The 22,583-nt window shown below is 47.4% G+C and overlaps 1 protein-coding gene and 1 pseudogene across 3 annotated transcripts; both read right to left on the reverse strand.

Annotated features, from left to right (window-relative positions):
- The window catches only part of LOC123139169 ((6-4)DNA photolyase-like), a 69,450-nt pseudogene extending 67,204 nt beyond the window's left edge, over positions 1-2,246 (reverse strand).
- An 8,961-nt stretch (positions 2,247-11,207) lies between these two features.
- On the reverse strand, positions 11,208-19,819 carry LOC123136927 (peptidyl-prolyl cis-trans isomerase CYP95). Of its 3 annotated transcripts, none has more exons than XM_044556440.1 (14): positions 19,652-19,819; positions 18,632-18,753; positions 18,474-18,528; positions 18,047-18,135; positions 17,472-17,496; positions 16,297-16,335; positions 15,924-16,041; positions 14,623-14,789; positions 14,130-14,478; positions 13,948-14,060; positions 13,278-13,476; positions 12,394-13,194; positions 12,207-12,284; positions 11,208-11,756 (listed from the first exon to the last, which is right to left on the reverse strand). In XM_044556440.1, the coding sequence occupies exons 2-14, from the start codon at positions 18,722-18,724 to the stop codon at positions 11,420-11,422; spliced, it is 2,463 nt and encodes an 820-aa protein (XP_044412375.1). In that variant the 5' UTR covers positions 18,725-18,753; positions 19,652-19,819; the 3' UTR covers positions 11,208-11,419. The 3 variants fall into 3 exon arrangements, with proteins under 3 accessions (XP_044412375.1, XP_044412374.1, XP_044412376.1); XM_044556439.1 differs by having other exon boundaries at positions 11,208-11,765; XM_044556441.1 differs by lacking the exons at positions 18,474-18,528; positions 18,632-18,753; positions 19,652-19,819 and adding an exon at positions 17,849-17,907 and having other exon boundaries at positions 11,208-11,765; positions 18,047-18,138.
- Between the last annotated feature and the right edge of the window lie 2,764 nt (positions 19,820-22,583).

The raw sequence follows: 22,583 nt of genomic DNA on the forward strand, positions 1-22,583 counted from the left end.
AAAGCAATCTCGGAGCCACATATCCATCACATATCTCAAGTATCCATTTCTAGTTATATAAGATCTGGATACAAGTCTGATCGTCCATGGTCGTGGACACGGTATTCGAATATATATCTTCCCTGCAGGGGTGCACCACGTTACCCAACACGATCGATCACTCTGGCCGGAAACACTTTTCTAGGTCAATACCCGACCTCGGAAGATCAACACGTCGCAGCCCTACCTAGGCTCAGCAGAGAGGTCCCCGCCGGTCTACATCCTAAGCACTCCGAGGTCTGGGCCCATCGCCCGTTGCACTTCGGATCGTTGCGCACAGGGCAATCCAGGCCACCGCCAGTGGGGCGCCAACCAGGCCGTGCCGCAATGCTGAATTGACGTCTGACAAAGCTTGGCTAATACCACGACGCCGAGGCCCATATCTATTCTCGCGTGGCGGTTAGTGCGTAAAGGCCAGAGGCCAACTCAGAACAAATACCCAAACCTATTAGTGCATTGGGGGCTCGCGGAAACGAGTAGAGACTCACGACAAGGTGACCCTGTCGCCCTGTCTCGTGGACTTACGGCAAGGGCCCAGACTGCCCGGTTGTGCCACATGGAAAACTCGCGGGTGCTCTATGGGCCCGCCCGACTTTCACATCAACTCGCAGGTACCCCTCAGGGCCGACCCGACTTCAACAATGGTCTCAAGTAAAGTCAAGGTAACCGTGTGTCTAAACATCAAGGGGAAAACCCGAGGAATCACCCACGGAGGATTCCACTCAATGTAATCATCAAGGTGAACGTAAGATGGACCACCCTCGAGGTTCACACTTGAGGTGTTGAACGACTGAGCCGTATCGGGAATGGTGAAAGAGGAAATCACCCTCGATGACCATGACCGAATAGCTACACTATAGAATTATCATTAGGAGTGCGTTATGAGGGATCACCCTCGGCACTCGATAATAGCTCTACAGAGTCGAGCAACTAAAGGGGCGTGATGTGATGTGAGGTATCGGGCTCTAGTCGTCGATCATGTTGATCGAGGCATCGATGATGAAGCAGGGGCAACAAGGACAAGGTGGGGGTCACTGATGGATCACTAACCAACCTATACTAAGCAGTTAGGATAAGCAGGCAGGTAATAATAAGCAGGTACAAAAGCAGGCTATGCATCAGAATAGGAGCAATCAATAACAGTAGCAAAATCTAATGCAAGCATGAGAGTATAGAATGGGCGATATCGGGATGATCAAAGGGTGGGCTTGCCTGGTTGCTCAGGTGAGAAGGAGGGGTCGACGTCGACGTAGTCGATCACAGCGACATCGGCAGCCGTCACGGAGTCTACCAAAGAGAAGAGGGGGGAGAAAACAGTAAATACATAGCAAGCAAGAGCATAACAAGACAACAGGCAGAGCTAGACGTGTTCTAACGCGGTGCTAGGCGATACTTGCGAAGGGGGAAAACATCCAGGAAAGTTTTCCCGGTTCCGGACGTCTGTCAAACAAACGAACCAGAGTGGAAAGGTTGCATGTTTGTTATGCTAGGGACGTGTGGCGAGCGAACAGACCGTGTATTCTGATTCGTCTCATCGTTCTGAGCAACTTTCATGTAGAAAGTTTTTCGATCCGAGCTACGATTTAATTTCTATGATTCTTCAAAGTTTTAAACATATTCTGCAATTTAATTTAATTCGAAAAATAAGGAGTAAATGCTAGGTGCACCCAGATCTGTGTACACAGAAGTGTACCAGAGGGTGACATGTGGGTCCAGGGGGTCCCAGTTGATCAGTCAACGTTTGACTGGTCAGGGGTGGGCCCCCCTGTCATTGACTATTTTAGTCTACTCTAACAGTTTAGTTAACTAAACTAGGTGGTTAGGCTATTTAAGTTTAATTAATTAAGTTAATTAATTGTTTAACTAATTATTTATTTATTTTTATTAATATATATTTTTTATTTTGTTGTAAACAGGGGCGTGGGGCCCCAACGTCAGTGGCCCAGGGGGGTTAATCGGGCGACGGGCGTCATCGGGTGCGGGCGTCCGCGCACCCGCACGGAGGCGACGGAGGGCACGGGCGGGGCTGTGGCCACGGCGCGGCCAGGGGAGGGCGTCGGCCGCGGCGAGGAGGTCGGCCAACGAGTGGAGGGGGAGAGCGGGTCGCGTCCGGAGCCGGGCGAGGGCGGCCGCCGGCGTGTGAAGGCAGGAAGGACGGGGTGGCGCGCAACAACTGCTGGCAGTAGGGGAGCACGCGTGCGCGTCATCACAGCAAGCGAGGTGAGTCATGTGCGGGCAGAGGCGGTCTCGGCGGTGCGACACACGGGAAGGCATGGGGAACCAGTGCGCGCGAGCGGCGATGGATATGGACGTGGTGACCATAGGGGGTCGGGGACGGCGCAGGCGCATTCATTCTACCAGGGAGAGGAGAGGAGTGGAGAACGGCAGCTCACATCGGAGCCGTAGGGGGGTCGCAGCGAGCTCGAGGGAGGCTCGGGGTGGCCAGTGATGGAGAGGCGGGGTGGACGACGGCGACGGGGACGAGGCAGCCCGGCGTCGGTGCGGTCGTGGATGAGGTGGCGAGGGCGTCCAGTGAGGGAGAGGTGATGGAGCGGCGCCGACGGGATGGAGCAGGCGGCGGGGCACCGGAGATGGTGCGGCATCGGGTGGCGCCGCGCGGAAGGAGAGGGAGAGGCAGATGTCGGCGAGGGGTGGCCAGAGGCGCCGGGCGGCTGGGAGGGTTCCTCGGGCGGCGTCGATGTGGCAACGGGGCGGCGCGGGGAGGGGGGGGTGCTGCCCTGATCCAGATTGGGCGTGAGAGGGAGGAGAGATAGAGGGAGAGTGGGGGAAGTGGGGGAGGTTAGGGTTTGCGTCGTGGGAGTGGGGCGTTAAGGTGGGAGCGAGGTGGGCCGGCCGGGGTGGGCTGCCGACTAAGCCGGCCAGTTGGCTAGCTGGGCCGGATGGCCCGGGGGGTATTTCCTTTTTCACATTTTTATCTTCTTTGCTACTATTTTCTATTAAATTATAAAACTAAATGGGTTTTGTTTGATATTAGACTTGTCACATCAATCAATCACAAATTTTTCTAGGAGTCACAAAAAGTTTGAGGCCAAAAGGAATTGTCTAACTTTTTACAAATTGAAAGGGCCAAATTTAAATGCTCCTAGATCACTAAATAAATTTCCAGGGGCACTTTGGGAATCCAAAAGGGTTTGGTTCCAACATGACAAATATCTAGGTATTATTTGCCACACTTTGAACTTTTTATTTTGCATGTTCGAGAACTTTGAATTTGGAGCTTTAATTTGAATTTGAGTTCGAACTAAGATTTGGATCAAGCGAGAGTTAGCAATAGTAATATGATGACATGGCATCATTAGCAGGGAATTATTGTAGCTTAATTATCCAGGCGTCACAATTCTCCTCCACTACAAGAAATCTCGTCCCGAGATTTAAGTGGTGGAGTAAGGGGGAAAGACTCGGGAAGAACGGGGCTCAACACAAGATAGGTACCTGGGGGCTATCTCAATGAACATGGCATAGAGGCACCTCTTAAGTTGAAATTCAAGAAATACGTCGAGAGCAAGGTAAGGGGTGCAATAAGAAGCTTCAACCAGGTAGGCAATTGTTCCTTGCCTGAAACAGAGGGTGAAAGTGGTTCAGAGCAATGGGAATAAGTATTGCGGCTGATACCAGAACGGAACACAAGGAAGGTGGCCCGTGAATTGCATACGAAGCCAAGCGCGAGGGATAACTTTGAAAACAAGGATGTATAGGAGAGTCAGGTTTCGATCTTGTGGAACTGTGGGTTATGGGCCCACCATGTGGATCAAAAAGTAGGAAGGGTGATGTCATCTTGCACGATCTTGATAGAAAGGCATGTCTGACAATTACCTGTCAGTTTTGTCGGCAACAACATCGGTACCAAGGGCGAGGGATGAAGAGAACCATCTTCCTGCTCGTTAAGACGAGGTGGACCAATAGGCAAAGTTCTCGTCCATCGATGGCTACCGGAATGTCATCAACAGTAGTAACAAGGTCTTACTGACAGAGTTGTACACCGAGGTGTTTACATAAGCAGGGAATTATCACTGCTCGGATATGTTAGGTTACAAGAAAGGTTAAACAACGCAATGGAGACTTGAATCAGTTATCGGTGTTCTCGAGTGCCTAACAACTCGGAACCCGTGGAAAATTTGAATCGGCGAGAATATTAGTTGATGAAAAACTCATAAGAAGTTATGTAGTTCCGTGATATTCTCGAGATACCAGAGGGTAACACTCGAAGGTAGATCAAAGTAGAGGCTTGACAGGTGAAATGATCTGAAGAAGACAAGTACTTTAACTCGTCCGAGAAAAGCAATTAAAGGATAACAGTCATGGTCGGAACCACTATTTCTAAGGACCAAGCATAGATACAATATGAACTCATCACAAGGGGATCATTATTACAAGAAGCTTCCATGGTAAGTTCCACACCGGGTCCATGGGCATGAACACAAAGGTTCAAGGTCGACTCCCACTTCATCAATGCATAACCTTCCATTTACTTCTCGTCTTCGACGAAGTTGTAGGGTCAAACTTCACGAGTAAATAACTCAAGCTCAGAGTAGAGCATGTTTGAGGAAGCAGAACATACCATTTACCAAAGGCATTATGTATCCGAGGAAAAGCTCACAAGGTTACTGTATACGAAGGATGTTGTCGGATAGAACCCCACAAAGGATCTAGTGGTTCACAAGGGATCTGATGTGAGCATCAGTACTCAACTAGAAGTAGAAAGAATGCAAGGATATTAGATTATAGAAGCAACTGACTAATTCAGAGTTCAAATGCAAAGGACTTGCGATTTCCAAAATCAAGGGATCAGAAGCAAACGCTCTGACCAAGGATGGATAAGTTGAATAGACTTAGGGCACAATCGATGGCAATCTGATTGGCTGAGAACCAGCTCATGTTCAGGAAGACGTCTGAGCCAGAAAGGTAATCTATAAGGATCAACTGATGATTGCGACACAAACATATCAAATCAAAAGACTCAAGATGATAATGACAAAGGACGTCAATGGATACTGCTAGGCATATGGAATTAACCAGAGTGTAGGCAGGTAAGACCTCCTAGAGCAATAGGCGACAGAGGTCATCGAAAGCTCAGTATGTATTACAAAGTACCTTATGAAGAATAAGAATAACTGGGGATGAATGGATACTCGATAAGAGCGAGTAATTATCCGTAGGGGTATTCATGCGGCAAGGACTGCAGGGTAGTAAGCATAAAGGATTCTCAGAACATCAGAGAGTATTTCAGGACATCTTGTAATAACAAGAGCAACTAGGGATGAAGGTATGAACGACAATGTAGGTAGTTACGCATAAGGATTCATTGGTGGTAGGGATTGCAATGGCGAAGGGCACAAGGGTCTCGAGAAAACTTCAGAGAGTATCTTCAGAATCTTCTGGTGCGCCAAGCAAACATCTGGAGTGAGGGGCTCTCCGGGAGAAAGTATTTACAAGAACCTAGAATTAGGGTTAACAAAACCATTTAAACCGAACGGAAGAGAGATCAGAGTCCTAGAGTATAGAAGAGGAATAAAAGATCCTAATACCACCCAATGGCGACGTGGGGCCAGTAAGCCACACAGCCATGTTAGTAAATCAGTTTTTCAAATACTAGACTCAACTTCGGCCAAGGAGTTGGAAAGGGGGATCCTACAGGCAGTCGGCTCTGATACCAACTTGTGACGCCCCCGATTCAATCGTACACTAATCATACACGTAAATGTGTACGATCAAGATCAGGGACTCACGGGAAGATATCACAACACAACTCTAGACACAAATCAAAATAATACAAGCTTTATATTACAAGCCAGGGGCCTCGAGGGTTCGAATACAAGCTCGATACACAAGAGTCATCGGAAGCAACAATATCTGAGTACAGACATAAGTTAAACAAGGATGCCTTAAGAAGGCTAGCACAAAAGCAACAATGATCAAAGAGGCAAGGCCTCCTACCTGGAACCTCCTAACTACTCCTGGTCGTCGGTGGTCTTCATGTAGTAGCATCCATCGGCGGTGGCATCTGGCTCCAGGGATCCACCATCTGGTTGCATCAACCAGAAAGAAGAAAGAAGGGGGAAAAGGAGTAGCAAAGTAACTGTGAGTACTCATCCAAAGTACTCACAAGCATTAGATCTATACTAAGTATGCATTGGTATCAAAATGGAAGGTTTGTATCTATGGACTGAACTGCAGAATGCCAGAATAGAGGGGAAGGCCTAGCCTAACAAAGACTAGCATCTTCAAGCAGCTCCAAGCATCTTGCAGCATGTGGAAGAGTAAAGAATAGCATTTTAATATTAAACAAGCATGTTGTAACATCAACGCCCAGAGATCCTTCCTCGACTCCCTGCAAGAAAGCAATCTCGGAGCCACATATCCATCACATATCTCAGGTATCCATTTCAAGTTATATAAGATCCGGATACAAGTCTGGAAGTCCATTACCGTGGACACGGTATTCGAATATATATCTTCCCTACAGGGTGCACCACGTTACCCAACATGCTTGATCACTCTGGCTGGACACACTTTTCTGGGTCAATGCCCGGCCTCGGAAGATCAACACGTCGCAGCCCTACCTATGCTCAGTAGAGAGGTCCCTGCCGGTCTACATCCTAAGCACTCCGGGGTCTGGGCCCATCGCCCGTTGCACTCCTAATCATTGCGCGTAGGGCGATCCAGGCCACCTTTACTAGGGCGCCGGCCAGGCCATGCCGCAATGCTGAACTGGACGTCTGACAAAGCTTCGGCTGATACCACGACGCTGAGGCCCATATCTATTATCGCGTGGTGGTTAGTGCGTAAAGGCCAGAGGCCAAGTCAGAACAAATACCCAAACCTGTTAGTGCATTGGGGGATTGCGGAAACGAGCAGAGACTCATGATAAGGTGACCCCGTCGCCCCGTCTCGTGGACTTACGGCAAGGGCCCAGACTGCCCGGCCGTGCCACGTGGAAAACTCGCGGGTGCTCTACGGGCCCGCCCGACATTCACATCAACTCGCGGGTACCCCTCAGGACCGACCCGACTTCAACAATGGTCTCAAGTAAATTCAAGGTAACCGTGTGTCTAAACATCAAGGGGAAAACCCGAGGAATCACCCACGGAGGATTTCACTCAATGTAATCATCAAGGTGAGCGTAAGAGGGACCACCCTCAAGGTTCACACTTGAGGTGTTGAACGACAGAGCCATATCGGGAATGGTGAAAGAGGAAATCACCCTCGATGACCACGACCGAATAGCTACACTACAGAATTATCATCAGGAGTGGGTTATGAGGGATCACCCTCAATACTCGATAGTAGCTCTGCACAGTCGAGCAACTAAAGGGGCGTGATGTGATGTGAGGTGTTGGGCTCTAGTCGTCGATCACGTTGATCGAGGCATCGATGATGAAGCAGGGGCAACGAGGACAAGGTGGGGGGCACTGATGGATCACTAACCAACCTATACTAAGCAGTTAGGATAAGCAGGTAGGTAACAATAAGCAGGTACAAAAGTAGGCTATGCATGAGAATAGGAGTAATCAATAACAGTAGCAAAATCTAATGCAAGCATGAGAGTATAGAATGGGCGATATCGGGATGATCAAAGGGGGGCTTGCCTGGTTGCTCAGGCGAGAAGGAGGGGTCATCGTCAACGTAGTCGATCACAGCGACATCGGCAGCCGTCACGGGGTCTACCGAAGAGAAGAGGGGGGAGAAAATAGTAAATACATAGCAAGCAAGAGCATAACAGGACAACAGGCAGAGCTAGACGTGTTCTAACGCAGTGCTAGGCAATACTGGCGAAGGGGGAAAACATCCGAGAAAGTTTTCCCGGTTCCGGACGTCTGTCAGACAGATGAACCGGAGGGGAAAGGTTGCATGTTTGCGATGCTAGGGATGTGTGGCGGGGCGAACAGGCCGTGTATTCGGATTCGTCTCGTCGTTCTGAGCAACTTTCATGTACAAAGTTTTTCGATCCGAGCTATGGTTTAATTTCTATGATTTTTCAAAGTTTTAAACATATTCTGCAATTTAATTTAATTTGGAAAATAATGAGTAAATGCTAGGTGCACCCAGATCTGTGTACACAGAAGTGTACGAGAGGGTGACATGTGGGTCCAGGGGGTCCCAGTTGACCAGTCAACATTTGACTGGTCAACAAGGGTGGGCCCCCGTCATTGACTGTTTTAGTCTACTCTAACAGTTTAGTTAACTAAACTAGGTGGTTAGGCTAATTAAGTTTAATTAATTAAGTTAATGAGTTGTTTAACTAATTAATTAATTATTTTTATTAATATATTTTTTCCATTTTTTTGTAAACAAGGGCGTGGGGCCCCAACGTCAGTGGCCCAGGGGGGTTAATTGGGCGACGGGCGTTATTGGGTGCGGGCGTCTGCACACCCGCACGGAGGCGACGGAGGGCGCGGGCGGGGTTGTGGCCACGGCGCGGCCAGGGGAGGGCGCCGGCCGCGGCGAGGAGGCCGGCCAGCGATTGGAGGGGGAGAGCAGGTCGCGGCCGAAGCCGGGCGAGGGCGGCCGCCGGCGTGTGAAGGCGAGAAGGATGGGGCGATGCGCAAAAATTGCGGGCAGCAGGGGAGCACGCGTGCGCATCGCCACAACGAGCGAGGTGAGTCGTGTGCGGGCAGAGGCGGTCTCGGCGGTGCGACACACGGGAAGGCAGGGGGAGTCCGGTGCGCGCAAGCGGCGATGGAGATGGACATGGTGACCACAGGGGGTTGGGGACGGCGCAGGCGCGTTCATTCTACCGGGGAGAGGAGAGGAGTGGAGAACGGCAGCTCGCATCGGAGTCGTAGGGAGGTGGCAGCGAGCTCGAGGGAGGCTCGGGGTGGCCGGCGATGGAGAGGCGGGGCGGACGACGGTGACGGGGACGAGGCAGCCCGGCGTCGGCGCGGTCGTGGATGAGGTGGCGAGGGCGTCCAGCGAGGGAGAGGTGATGGAGCGGCGCCGACGGGATGGAGCAGGCGGCGGGGCACCGGAGACGATGCGGCGTCGGGCGGCGCCGCGCGAAAGGAGACGGAGAGGCAGATGCCGGCGAGGGGTGGCCAGAGGCGCCGGGCGACAAGGAGGGTTCCTCGGGCGGCGGCGATGTGGCAACGGGGCGGCGGCGATGTGGCAACGGGGCGGCGCGGGGGGGGGGGGCGCTGCCCCGATCCAGATCGGGCGTGAGAGGGAGGAGAGATCGAGGGAGAGTGGGGAAGTGGGGGGAGGTTAGGGTTTGCGTCGTGGGAGTGGGGCGTTAAGGTGGGAGCGAGGTGGGTCGGCCGGGGTGGGCTGCCGACTGGGCCGGCCAGTTGGCTAGCTGGGTCGGATGGCCGGGGAGGGGGGGGTTATTTCCTTTTTCACATTTTTATCTTCTTAGCTACTGTTTTCTATTAAATTATAAAACTAAATGGGTTTTGTTTTATATGAGACTTGTCACATCAATCAATCACAATTTTTTTAGGAGTCACAAAAAGTTTGAGGCCAAAAGGAATTGTCTAACTTTTTTAGAAATTGAAAAGGCCAAATTTAAATGCTCCTGGATCACTAAATAAATTTTCAGGGGTACTTTGGGAATCCAAAAGAGTTTGATTCCAACATGACAAATATCTAGGGATTATTCGTCACACTTTGAACTTTTTATTTTGCATGTTCGAGAACTTTGAATTTGGAGTTTTAATTTGAATTTGAGTTCAAACTAAGATTTGGATCAAGCGAGAGTTAGCAACAGTAATATGATGACATGGCATCATTTGCAGGTAATTATTGTAGCTTAATTATCCGGGCGTCACAACGCCTCGATTCCACAATCACTCTCCAAAAAGGTGATAACTAATAGGGGTAATCACCTCCTCTCTCGTGTTTGTGACCTTATTGATCCATCAACAGGAGACTGGGATGAAGAGCTTATGAATCAAACTTTTTGTCATGTAGATGCTCAAAGGATCTTGGCCATTCCTCTTCCAGTACATGAATTGTACATTCTGCCCTCATGTGGAATGGGAACATCAATATGGGCACAAATTGCAGCCTGCTGCGAGTTCTTCGACATCTACAGGGACATGGGATTTAGTGTGGAGCCTTCACTGCCCATAAAAGATCAAAATCTTTATGTATAGAGCCTTGCACAGCGCAATCCCATGTCATGTAATCCTAGCAGACAGACATATTACAATGAAACCGCACTGCCCAGCCTGCAACTTGAGCGCCGACAATATTCGGCATCTGTTGTTTGAATGCCAATTGGTTGTTGAAGTTTGAAACTTGTTACGTGTGCATGATGTTATTAAGAAGGCGATTCTTATTGACATGACTGCTAAGGTAGCGTTGGAGTCCCTCAGTTTGCCGGACCATGATGTTCAAGTCCTTGGCCTACCAAAATTCAAAGAAACAATAGCCACTGCTTCTTGGTATTTGTGGTGGGAGCGCAGAAGTACAAAATGGAAAGCCAAATTAATTTGATGGTGAGAGCTCTTGCTGCTAATTTCGTCCTTGTCGATCAGATTGGGCAAAACAAGGAACTGGTACGTCAAATTGAACGTTGATGTTCGGTTTGATATTGATTCACTGGAAGACACTATTAGAGCTATACAGACCACAATGGGAAATTTATTGCTGCAGCAAATGAGAAAATGGACATATGTTATGATGCTTTTACGGCTGAAGCCATAGCAGTGAGGTTCAGGTTGAATCTTGCTCGAACGGTTGGATGCGGAAGTGCACTGCGAGAGGGTAACTCTTCTTCTGTTGCAAGCCCCATCTTCGACAGGTCGCACATGAACTGCTAGGATTGCTAAATTTTCGGGATGTGTAATAACAATCCAACAAATCATTCCAAACATGCAGTTGTAATATTATACCAAAAATTGGGTGGACATGCAGTTGTAAGCATCTATCGGAAGCTGATAACTAACGCCAAACATGTAATAACAATCCAACAAATCATTCCAAACCAAGATTATCATAAGCCACCAAATGGGAACGCAGCCTAAAACCATCAGTGATAATCGGATACTGTATATTTGTAGTAATTGACAAATAGGGACAGTTCATATATAGCATACGGACGTGCTAGATACTAAACCTCAAGATCGTTCGTGAGACTAACTCGGACTGATCATAAGAGACTCGGTGTCCATATTTGTAAAAAGTACTATAAGATTACTACATGTAGCAGCTTTGATTAAAACCATGATTCGCACCATTAACAAGGATTGATACAAGAAAATGTTGGCATGCAATTAACAAAACCATACACTAACCTCAGATTATGGTTGTCCAGAGATAATTCAACCAAATTCAAAATCATCTCGAATCACATATGTAACATTTTAACAGAGCTGAACAACAGCAGGGGAAACAGCTAGTGAATGCCTTCTTTCTTTTTCCCCTACTTCCCAGCAGAATCAGGGGAGCCATCTCCATAGGAAACCAAACCCTTCTTCCCTTCAGGACTCACCGACATAGACCGGGACCTGTCGTTACTTGCACGTTTTGGAGATGGGGAGGCAAGGGGGGAGCGATCCTGCACAGGTGGTGGGGACCTTGATCTTGACCCAGACAGGCTCCTGCTCCTGGAGAGCGACCGTGCACGATCACCGCGGGAACTTGGTTTCCCACCAGGAGGCGAACGACTACGTACTGGACTCCTGCTGTAGCCACCTCCCCTTGCGCGGTCTCGATAAGCTGGTGGGCTGCGTGACACGCTTCCGCTCCTCCTTCTGTACCTGCTAGACCTCCACAGCAGAAAAACAAGAGAAATATGAAATTTAACCTTACACTCGACTAGGCTATACATATGTTCTATAAACTTGCAGTATAATTGGTTGAAAGATGTTCATCACCACACAACACAATAATCAACAAAATCTGTGTCAAGAATATGCAAGCACAACATGATGTTCTCTTATCCGATAACACAATAGTTGAGAACAGTGATACACTACGACAAATTTCCTTCCAAGTTTGTAATAATGCAGAAACTGAACGTTCAATTACATCATTTGTGTGGGGTTAGAATTGGAAGATTAAGAGAAACAAAGTTAGATGTTTTTCCTAATTGTTTATAAGATAAAAATATCATGATAAAATCATGTCCAATTGTTGTACGTGCAATCATTCTGGATAGTCATATGTCCAATTGTTGTACGCGCAACCATTCTGAATAGTTAATATACCTTGGTGATGCTCTTCTTGGAGGGCTTCTGTATCGTCTTGGAGGTGATCGATAACGAGTGCCCCTGTGACTGATATACCTGCAGAAGAGATATAACAGTAACTTCAAGAGTGTCTTGGTAACTGATATCTACAGAGTTATTACAGTAATTTCTCCAGAATGGAAGAAAATAAAGTTAAATAAGTTACCTGTCACGATCACCTCTTCCACCATAGCGGTGAGAACGATCAACAGAAGGTGAACGATACTGTCTTGCAAATGAGTAACGTTGAGTAAAGCCCCTCCCTCTTCTTATGCGTTTTGATCCATCGGGAGAGACACTCCTAGATGGGCTCCTACCGTGATTGGGTGGTGATACTGCCCTGCGAGGTGGGCTAGGACTTCTGCTGGCGTTCCTGCGAGATCGACCACCTCGTACAGGGGTCAAGCTTCTTCTAGAAGATCCCACAGGGCTCCTGCTAAAGTTTCTATGAGCATTCCTTTGAGGGCTTCTGCTTGTAGTCTTTCTAGGAGGCATATCAGGGCTCCGGCTAAAACCCTTGTGCAGTGGAGATCTTGCAGAAGTTCGGCTAATGCTTTTTCCCTTCTCCATAGGTGTGGGGCTTGGACTGACACTTTTTCGCACATGGGTTCTTTCCGGGCTCCTACTTGGACTTCTTCGCTGCAAGGACCTAGCTGGGCTCCTGCTAATGCTTCTTGTCCGAACTTCAACAGGACTCCTGTTCCTGCGGACAACAGGGCTTCTGCTTGCCCTTCCAGGTGGGCTCTTGCTGGGGCTTCTTCGATGAGGACTCATGCTCATATTCCTCTGTCGGGGTGGGCTCCTGCTTTCTTTTTGTTTGGAAGCATGGACAGGACTTCTACAACGCTGATGAACAGGACTCGGGCTTACCAATCTCTCCAGGCTGACGTTTGACCTTTTGATTGGGCTTCTGGGACTTACACTCATGCTCTTGCTCATGGAGTGATTAGCACTCGTGCTCTGGCTCCTGCTTATCAATGTAAGATGAAACACTGCTTGCAGATGCAGTAAGCACAAATAATGATTGATGTGTGAAGGAGTATAGGGAACCTAGATTTGCTTCGGTTGCCAGTTAGAACAGGTACGATACCGGACTTCCTTTCAGATTTGGAGTCGGTAACACCATTTGTGCGCATCTCGCCATTCTCCAGTTGAGATTTGTCTTCTTGTGCCAGACTCCTTGGTGTTCCAATCTTTTCCTGAGTTGAAGTGGCATCCTTCAGAGCAGCTACTGCTGTGTGATCTTCAGCTGGCAAGAAAATTGTAAGGCGGTGAATAGCTGACAGATTGTAATTGCATTAATGCCACCAAAGTACCCCAATGGTTTCATATCGCGCAAATACAAGCATGCAACTACTTGATTTTCCAGCTTTCAAGCATATTCGATGATGCAGACAGTAATCAATGATGCTTGAGTGCAGAGACAACAATAACTATTCTGTAGCTGAATACCACTACCTAACATGATCTAACTCCCACATCACTTGTGGTTGTGGGGCTTAAATGGCACGGTATGCAGCTTTTTTGTATGTTTAGGGATTTGAGATGGTGCATAATGTGTTTTCAGTATTTTGATGTACATGGGCCATGGGCTGATGGCCCAAGAAAGAAATTGGTACAAGTTTAATAACATCTACTCCAGCTTACACCAAATGAAATGAAGCAACACAAATATGCATAGATATGTACAGCACATGCATCAGCCACAAAAGGAAATTACCAGAAATTTGAGATGTGGCCTTAGATTTCCTTCCATGACGTTGCCGCTTTCTTCTGGCATCCTCAGAGCTGCTATCACTCGCATTTCCAGTTTCACTGTCACTCTCTACCATCCTGGTAATTGAACTTATGTTATATGTCAGCAAACAGGCTGAAATGTTCAATTTGGCAATGTGAACAAACCTTTTTGACTTCTGCTTTGATTTCCTGTCACGCTTTCGACGTCTTTTCTCGCGCCTGCGATCTCGCCTTCTTTTCCCATGCTTGCGTTTATCCTTCTTGGAGTGTCTCTTCCTTCGTCTCCGCTTGTCATCACTTGAGCTGCTGATGTCAGACGACTCGCTGGAGTAATCTGATTCACTCTCAGAATCTGACGACTCAGACTCAGATGAGGTTTCTGATTCTGAAGAAGAGTATCTTCTCTTCTTCTTTCTCCTCTTCAAAGATTTCTTGCGACGGCCCTTGTGTTTTTCTTCATTACCTTCGTCTTCAGATGAATCAATGGACAACTTTGACTTAACTTTCTTTTTATCTGTAGGATATAGTAGCATAGAAAAGATGGTAAAAAGATCTAGAATTATAGATGCTTAGATCACGCTTGCTACGTATGTTGTTAAAATTTCAAAATTGCAGTTCATTTGAGAATCTCCAGTGCTATCGTTGATTTGAGCAGTACCATTTTCAGTTGAGACAGATGCCCGGCTTTTACCATCAACAAGCTCCCCACAATCCACTATTCTTACTGGAACAATAGGCTTATTAGTAGAACCATCCACATCAACATGCTCAATCCTCTTCAGCACATCATTTCCAAGAATAAGCTTGCCAAAAACAGTGTTCTTCCTGCAAGGTAAGAAAATAGTAGAACTCCTAAGCATACGAAAATATGGGGATCCTGCCATAGTTAACCTGCTACATATGCTCTAACTTGTAATCCTGCCGTATTTGATACATGGAAAGTATATGTACACCGTGACTTGTAATCCTCCATATTTGAAGCCTAAAAAGTACCATACGTCCATACCTGAGATTCAACTTTGTAATCCAGAAACTAGAGAGCATCCACATTCACATTAACAGGGAGATAACCAAGCAACTACATTCATTCCACAATTGCACACAACGGATTTATGCAAAGTAATTGAGGATGCGGTCTTAACCCATTAATACTTAATTTTAATAGGAAAAAAATATTTTAATGCATATGCAACATGTTAGAACATGTGGTCATGCGAAAGGTTTTGCCAAAACAAGATCAAATACTTATATAGTACAAAAACAAGACTATGAGCTTGATCTCTTTTTTCTGAGTGTCACACATTCAATCATATTTTTTTACAATTTTTAGTAGTCACATCCATGGTTTTTTTTTACTATCCAAAGTTTCAAGGGCTCAATGTGTATATCAACAAGATCTCCTAGTGCGGATGGCATCAGAACACCCATAAATTGGAAACGGAAAACGATGACACAGATCGGACAATGAAACTATATTTAAGAAGTACTCCTCAACAAGAAGTGATACTGGAAAGATTTCAATCAGGCACTAACTTAAATCCAAGTGCACCCAACAAGCAACACAAAGGAAGTAGTGCCAGGCAACTCTTACCAGACAAAATAGATAAATTAAGTAAATGATGTGCTCCTCTAGGAACACCACATGAAAGACTGCAATGATTTTGTTCCTGATTTTATATGCAATTGGACATTTCAATGAGAAGTTTATTTAGCATTGAAAACAAAAACAGTTGACTGAATGACAGTTAAATGCCTATAGTAAGGCACATCAAAATATGGGAGAGCATATCTTATCAATTTTGACACCAAATTACATGAGTGATTGGGTAGACAACATTTATTTTCGCATCTCTTGCTGATAACGGTACCTAAGGCACAGGGTTGCCCAAATCTTATGGTCCTAAGTTGTGCAAGTCTGAAACCTACATGACAATTCAAATGAAACACATCCAAACAAACCTGTCAAGATGAGAATTAGGCTTGAACGTAATGAAGAACTGGGAGCCATTGGTATTACGTCCAGCATTTGCCATTGACAAGAGACCCCGGTCATCATGGCGTAGCACAAAATTTTCATCTGAAATGCAAATAATAAATTGCCATTAGAATACATTGATTACCATCACAACAGGATGAGTGATATATTTGGAGGATTGGAATGACGAGAGAAAATGTGTTGGTGAGTTCTTTTAGGTGTGTCTACAACTAGCAACATTAAACTGCATAACCAACCTTCTGAAAAAGTTACAAATTATAAATACATTATATATGGAACATATGCCCATTAGACTTTAAATGAATAGATTCCATACTAAGCTTCAGAGCTTAATACCTTCAAATTGTTCGCCGTATATACTTTCTCCACCATTTCCTGAAAACATGACTTCCACAAATAAGAAAATATGAAGCAACAGGCAGGGATACTACTATGTGTATATAAGAATAAAAAGAGGTTTATGTCACAGAAATGAACTGTTATGAAACTCTTTCCCTGCATCTCGTTCTTATCCAAGTATATTTCTACAAGTGAACCAAGGTTTACGAGTCGACGAGTCGTTCCGATGTTGAGACTCATAGACTAATCGTGACTAGTCTAGACTAGTGCTGGACTAGTCGACATGGTACTGTAGTACTCAACTATTGTTAATAACTAGTAGTAGTATGTAGTATTTTTTTTGAGACAAGTATGTAGTATATATAAACAGTACAGTATGCAATAAAACCAGAAGTGTGAGGCAACGCTCGCCAGGCCCAGCCCAGCACCACACAACACCCCCCAGCTGGCCCATTTGGGCCCAAGTGGCCAGCCTACTTAGCTCCCGTCACTGGAACCCTAGCTCCCGATCGATCCCATTGCCACCGCCAGCACTATCACACACGGGAGCACGCGTGCGCGACCCGCGCCTCCAGCCGCCTTCCGCCGGCCCCGGCTGCTGCCGCCGACCACCTCCATGCCTCCTCCTCTCCTCTCCTCTATCTCTCTTCCTTCTCTGTCATCTCAGGGCCGCGCGCGCCTACATGTCACGGCCATGGCTGCCGCCCGAGCACGAGCTCCAGCCAGGCTGGGTAACTTATCCCCTCAAAATTTTGAGTCGCTCGACTCAAATAGCTCGACTAGTCCAGACTAGTCTGTCGACTGCTCGACTAGACCAAGTAGTCTACACGAGATTTGTAGTCGACACTCAAGTTGCGACTCGTAGACTAGTCTATCGACTAGTCTCGACTAGTCCCTCGACTCGTAATCAGTGAAGTGAACTAAAGTTGATTCATTCAAGTTAATCAAATAACAGCTTTATCAAAACTAGCATCTATCAACCGTCTTGTGCATACTTGCATACATATGCTCTGTATAAGCACCGACGCAGAAACACTAATTTTATTTCAATGGAAGATACAGGAGAAGAAAGAGATCATGTGATGGTAGGGTCTTGTGCATAATGTAAGAGAAGAAAGAACAAATAGGTCAAACAAAATGTAAGAGAAGAAAGAACAAATAGTATAACTCACCGTCTCCATTTGAGAAGTCACCACCCTGGAAAAAGCAAGTGAGAATTAGCAAACTGTGGTAACACAGCAATCAAATTTCCCTCTTCTTTTTTGAAAATGTAGATAACACAGAAATATGAATACAACTTTAAATACTACTCCCTCATTCCCAAAATATAAGGCGCGCTTGACTTTTTCTCATCTTCATCGCATATAACTTTGACTATGATTTTTACTTATTCAATGTTTACAAAATTAGTATAAATACATATGAAATAAAATTGTTTTGGAAGACAATTACGACGATACCATTTATACATGTTCAATCCATGTATTTTGGTATATATTAATGGTCAAAGTCATGCATCAAAAACCGCGCAAAGTCAAACGTGCCTTACATTTTGGGAAGGAGGGAGTATATGATAAGAAAAGCAGTCGAGATCATCTGCCCTGCATCCTACATCATGGAGAGGGAAACAGGAAATTGACTAAAAACAGAAAAAATAAAGCTAACCTAAGAGAAAACATTATAGATGATCAAATGCAAAACCATTTACTGCATAAAATTATACTAGAGAGAGAGAAGAAGAACTGACCTGTGCCATGAACCCCTTGATGACACGGTGGAATGTTGATCCCTTGTAATATAATGGCTTCTTAGTTGATTGTCCAATTCCCATCTCACCTGGAGCACAGAACCTCAATTAGCAAGAGCTACAGTACCAGGAACAAGGGAGAGGATGAACTTCTCATGAAATGAAGCTAATCCATAAAATCAACCTGTTGAACTTGTGGGCCCTAGGACAACAAAAGGCATGCCTTAACCACTACACCAACACATGGTTTCAACAAGCAAATCTGCAAATATTGGCAATTTGGCATTCTATTTACCTACTAGTGTTCAAAGTTCACAATAAACCTTCTAAACCAGAACTGCAGCTAATTTTTTACACAGTCACAAGTACAACTTGGGCACAGATGGCACTTGTATCTATTCACTTAAATATGTTTAAGGAGCATTACCTGTGCATAATGCTCTGAAGTTCTCTGCTGTAAGGGGAGCAACATTAGCAAACAGCTGCGAGGAAAATGAATTTTTCATCAACATATTGGGAACAAAAGGCCATCTCATATATACCACCCAAACTCGCATGTAAAGTTATAAGGAAAAGAAAGTGTACCTCAAATATCATTCTTTCGTCAGGCCCATCACCTATCGATACATCCAGAAAGACAATTGGATTCTTCTTTCTACCCATCTTCTCGATGGTCATAGTCAAGGAGCCAGCACAGATGCTTCAAGCTGTGAGTAAACAAAGAGCTATAGATATAATGGCGCAGACAAAATAGAGACGTGTAAACTATTTTGCACCCATCACCATCTGATTCTACATACAGTCAATCAGTCATGCAGAAGCACACAACCAAGTAAACCGTAATTTGAGAGCAGGTGAGCGTCTGCTATTTTAATTGACATCATTCTATAATAAGACATAAGCTTGAAGCTGCATGTATTATCCAATAGGTTTCCAGGACCTCCGTCTGCCTACTACTTGCGCAAGTTATAAATGGCATTGGTTCCATAGCATTCTCTAACTGAGTTGTTCCATCCCTACTAACCAAGCATCTAGTTTTTTAACCTGAAAGCCAGATTTTACCGTTCAAAAGAGCAAGAAACAAGCAGCTAGGTTAGAGAAAACAAAATGATTGCCCAAATCAACCATCAAGAAACGCCATGCACCCATGCCTTTGCCTGGGAACCAATCATATAGCACACAACCACAACAAGTGAGCTAGCTTCCAACAAGTCTTTTCCACGAAGATAAAATCGATCAGGAGGCTAGACGGCCATGTTTAATCATGCAAAAGCCATCGAAGCGCCCCAGCAGGGATCTAAGCGCCCTTTAGCAGTTTAGCCTACTAACACAGCTCATTACACGAATCCAAACCTCCTCCTCACCCAGATCAGGAGGCATGCACGCCCACGCAACCCTAAAACCCGCCAAAACCCTACCGCGTCTCAAACCCAAAGACCCAACTCAATCAGCGCAACTTGACCAGCACGAGACACTCGATCGACCACGCAGATCGAAACGTGAAGCGGCCCTAAATCCGCAAGCGCGCGCGGCCCGCGATCCGGCGCGCGGCGGAACGTCCAGACCGAATGAGGAGGCGGCGGGGGGCAGGGGAGGGGCACGAACCGTGAGGAGATTCGGGCTGCCGGAGCTTCGATCCTACCGGAGCGAAAGCTCTGCGGGGGAAGGGAGGGGGGAGCGCGGCCGCAACTCCGCAGCAGCAGCACCACGCGGCCGCACAAGCGGAGTGAGGTGGGGATAGGAGGGGGGGCGGAGGGGGAGCAGCGGCCCAGTATTAACCTACCCCTGCGTTTCGCGGGGCTAAAGTACGATTTTGCCCCTGCGGCGGGGTCGACGCCACGATGGTACTCCATATTTGCTATGCTCACGGCGCCTGAGATCTTCAATAGCTCATGTACTTAGAGCATCTCCAACAGCCGCGCTAAACGCCGCGCATAAAAAACCTGTTTGCCGCGCACGCTTCGACTGGTTTAGCGCGGCCGTCAGCGCTGGCTCCAGTAGCCGCGCTATAATGCAGCGCGCGCGCCGCTTCAGCAGAGCGTAAAAATAGAGCGCGCGCGCCGCACAAACAACATATACATTTCAAGAAAAGGAGCAAAAATGATCAAACAAACAAAATAATTCAACAACAAATAGTTCAATTTCGTTATCATTACAACTCAAACAAATAGTTTATCGTTCAGTACAACAACTAATAAACACAACAAATAGTTTATGAACAATACAAAGTCGAATGCAGAAATCATCATGCTCTTTGTCGTCCATGTCATGCTCACCGCTTTTCAATCAGATCATTCTAAAGTTCATTGTGCGTTGCGGGACGCCGAATGGCATGATAGGAGGCAATAAAACGGGCTACCCTTTCAGCCCTCCGTCGCACTCGCACGGGATGTCCCAAGAGCTCATACTGTGAGTAGTCTAAATCTTGGCCACGCTCATTCTCGATGATCATGTTGTGCATGATCACACAAGCGTGCATGATGTACCAAAGCATTTTTTGATCCCAAAATCTAGGCGGTCCTCTCACAATAGCAAATTGGGCTTGCAAAATCCCAAATGCTCTCTCCACATCTTTTCTAGCCGCCGCCTGAGCATTGTGGAAATCAAGATTTTTCTTACTTTCCGGCTTTTTCAACGGTTCACGAAGGTTTGCCACTTTGGATAGATGCCATCCGCTAGATAATAGCCATAGTTGTACGTACGGTCATTTACTACAAACTGCACAGGTGGCAACTCACCGTTTGCAATGTTATTCATCAGTGGTGACCGGTTGACAATATTGATGTCATTCAAAGATCCAGGCATTCCAAAGAATGCATGCTAAATCCAAGTCTCCTGATCGGCCACCGCTTCAAGGATTATAGTGGAACCCTTTTTTTGGCTGTGGAATTGCCCATGCCATGCATTTGGACAATTCTTCCAACTCCAATGCATGCAATCTATTGAGCCAAGCATGCCAGGAAAGCCGCGCACTTTGTTCATCGTCAATAGCCTTGCGGCGTCTTCAGCAGTGGGAGATCTCAAATATTCCTCGCCAAACACTTGCACAATTCCCACTACAAAGCGCTTGACACACATGATGGCTTGGCTCTCACCCATAGCCAAGTGATCATCAACTAGATCAGCCGGGATACCGTATGCCAACATACGCAAAGCGGCTGTCACCTTCAGAAAGGTGCTATGCCCGAGCTCTCCGGCGGCATTCCTCTTTTGCTGGAAAAACCGGTCATGGCTCGCTAGTTTCTCTGCAATGCGCCTGAACAAGTCGGTGCTCATCCTAAACCGGCGACGAAAATACGACTCCGGGTATGTGGGATTCTTCACGAAATAGTTCTTCATCAATCTGTTATGGGCATCAATCCTATCTCTCCAAATTTTCTCCCGACCCATAACCGAACCACCGTGCTTCGGTTTTTTATTGATATGCATAGCTAGGATCATTGCAAGATCCTCCTCCTCTTCCATATCAAATTCTTCTTCGGAAGAATCAAACGACGAACTCATCTACAATGTTCAATACTATACTATAAAAACTACAATTCAAAACATGCACCAAATTCATGAAGTTTGAGCAATACATACCTTGTAGGCGTTTTGTCGAACACCTTGCGGGCGCGGCGTGGCAGCGAGCGCTCGGGCGCTGTTCCTCGTACGACGGAGGCGCGCGAGTGCCGGCGGGACTAGGAGGGGATGGGGCGGAAGCGCGGCGGCGTGGGGATAGGCCGGGGAAGCGCCTGAACGGTCGCCGGGGGGCGCGGGCGGCGGCGGCGCCGCGGCAGGATGGGGGTGGAAGTGGGAAAGGAAGTGCGGGCGCGAGCGCTCGAGTGTGCCGCGCGCTGTAGCGGGCGCCCGAAATACACCGCGCGGGACAGTGTTTCCGACAGCGCGCCCAACTCGTTATAGCGCGCGCGCCATTTTGGCGTGCCCGCTGGAGCGACCCGCCGCGTTGCGCGCGCGCTAAAACGGACTTATTTGCGGCGCGGCGCTAGTTTAGCGCGGCTGTTGGAGATGCTCTTAGAGCATCTCTGGCCGCGCCACCAACAGGCCCTCCGGACGACTTTTTCGCGCTGGCGTCGAAAAAACTCCCGAATCGCGCTCCCAAGACGACAAAATTCGCCGGCTCGACCCCTTTTTTGGGCCCGACGATCCCAGGCCGAACCCAGCGCACTGGAGGGCGCTCGGGGACTCCGGCGAAAGGGGAAAACACGCCTGGGTCATGCTGTCAGGCGAAAAGTCAAGGCAATCGTCCAGATTCGCCCCCACCCTCGCGCGCTCGGGCACCACCCTATCGATCCCGGTGTCGCCCAACGCCCAGCACCGCTAGATAGGCCATCGCCCGCCGAAAAAGACAGAAGGTTTCGCCGCAGCAACCTCTCCACCACCTTCCGGGCGAGTTTTCCGGCGCTCCGACCACGCAGGGCGGCACACTGACGGCTCTGCGCCCGCCGTGCCCGCCAGGTGTTCGGCGATTTGCTTGCTCGGCCGATCGACTCGGACAACGAGGAGGCGCTCGCGGCGTTGCTGGAGGAGGAAGTCG

The sequence above is a fragment of the Triticum aestivum genome, chromosome 6B, assembly GCF_018294505.1.
Source record: "Triticum aestivum cultivar Chinese Spring chromosome 6B, IWGSC CS RefSeq v2.1, whole genome shotgun sequence".
NCBI lineage: Eukaryota > Viridiplantae > Streptophyta > Magnoliopsida > Poales > Poaceae > Triticum > Triticum aestivum.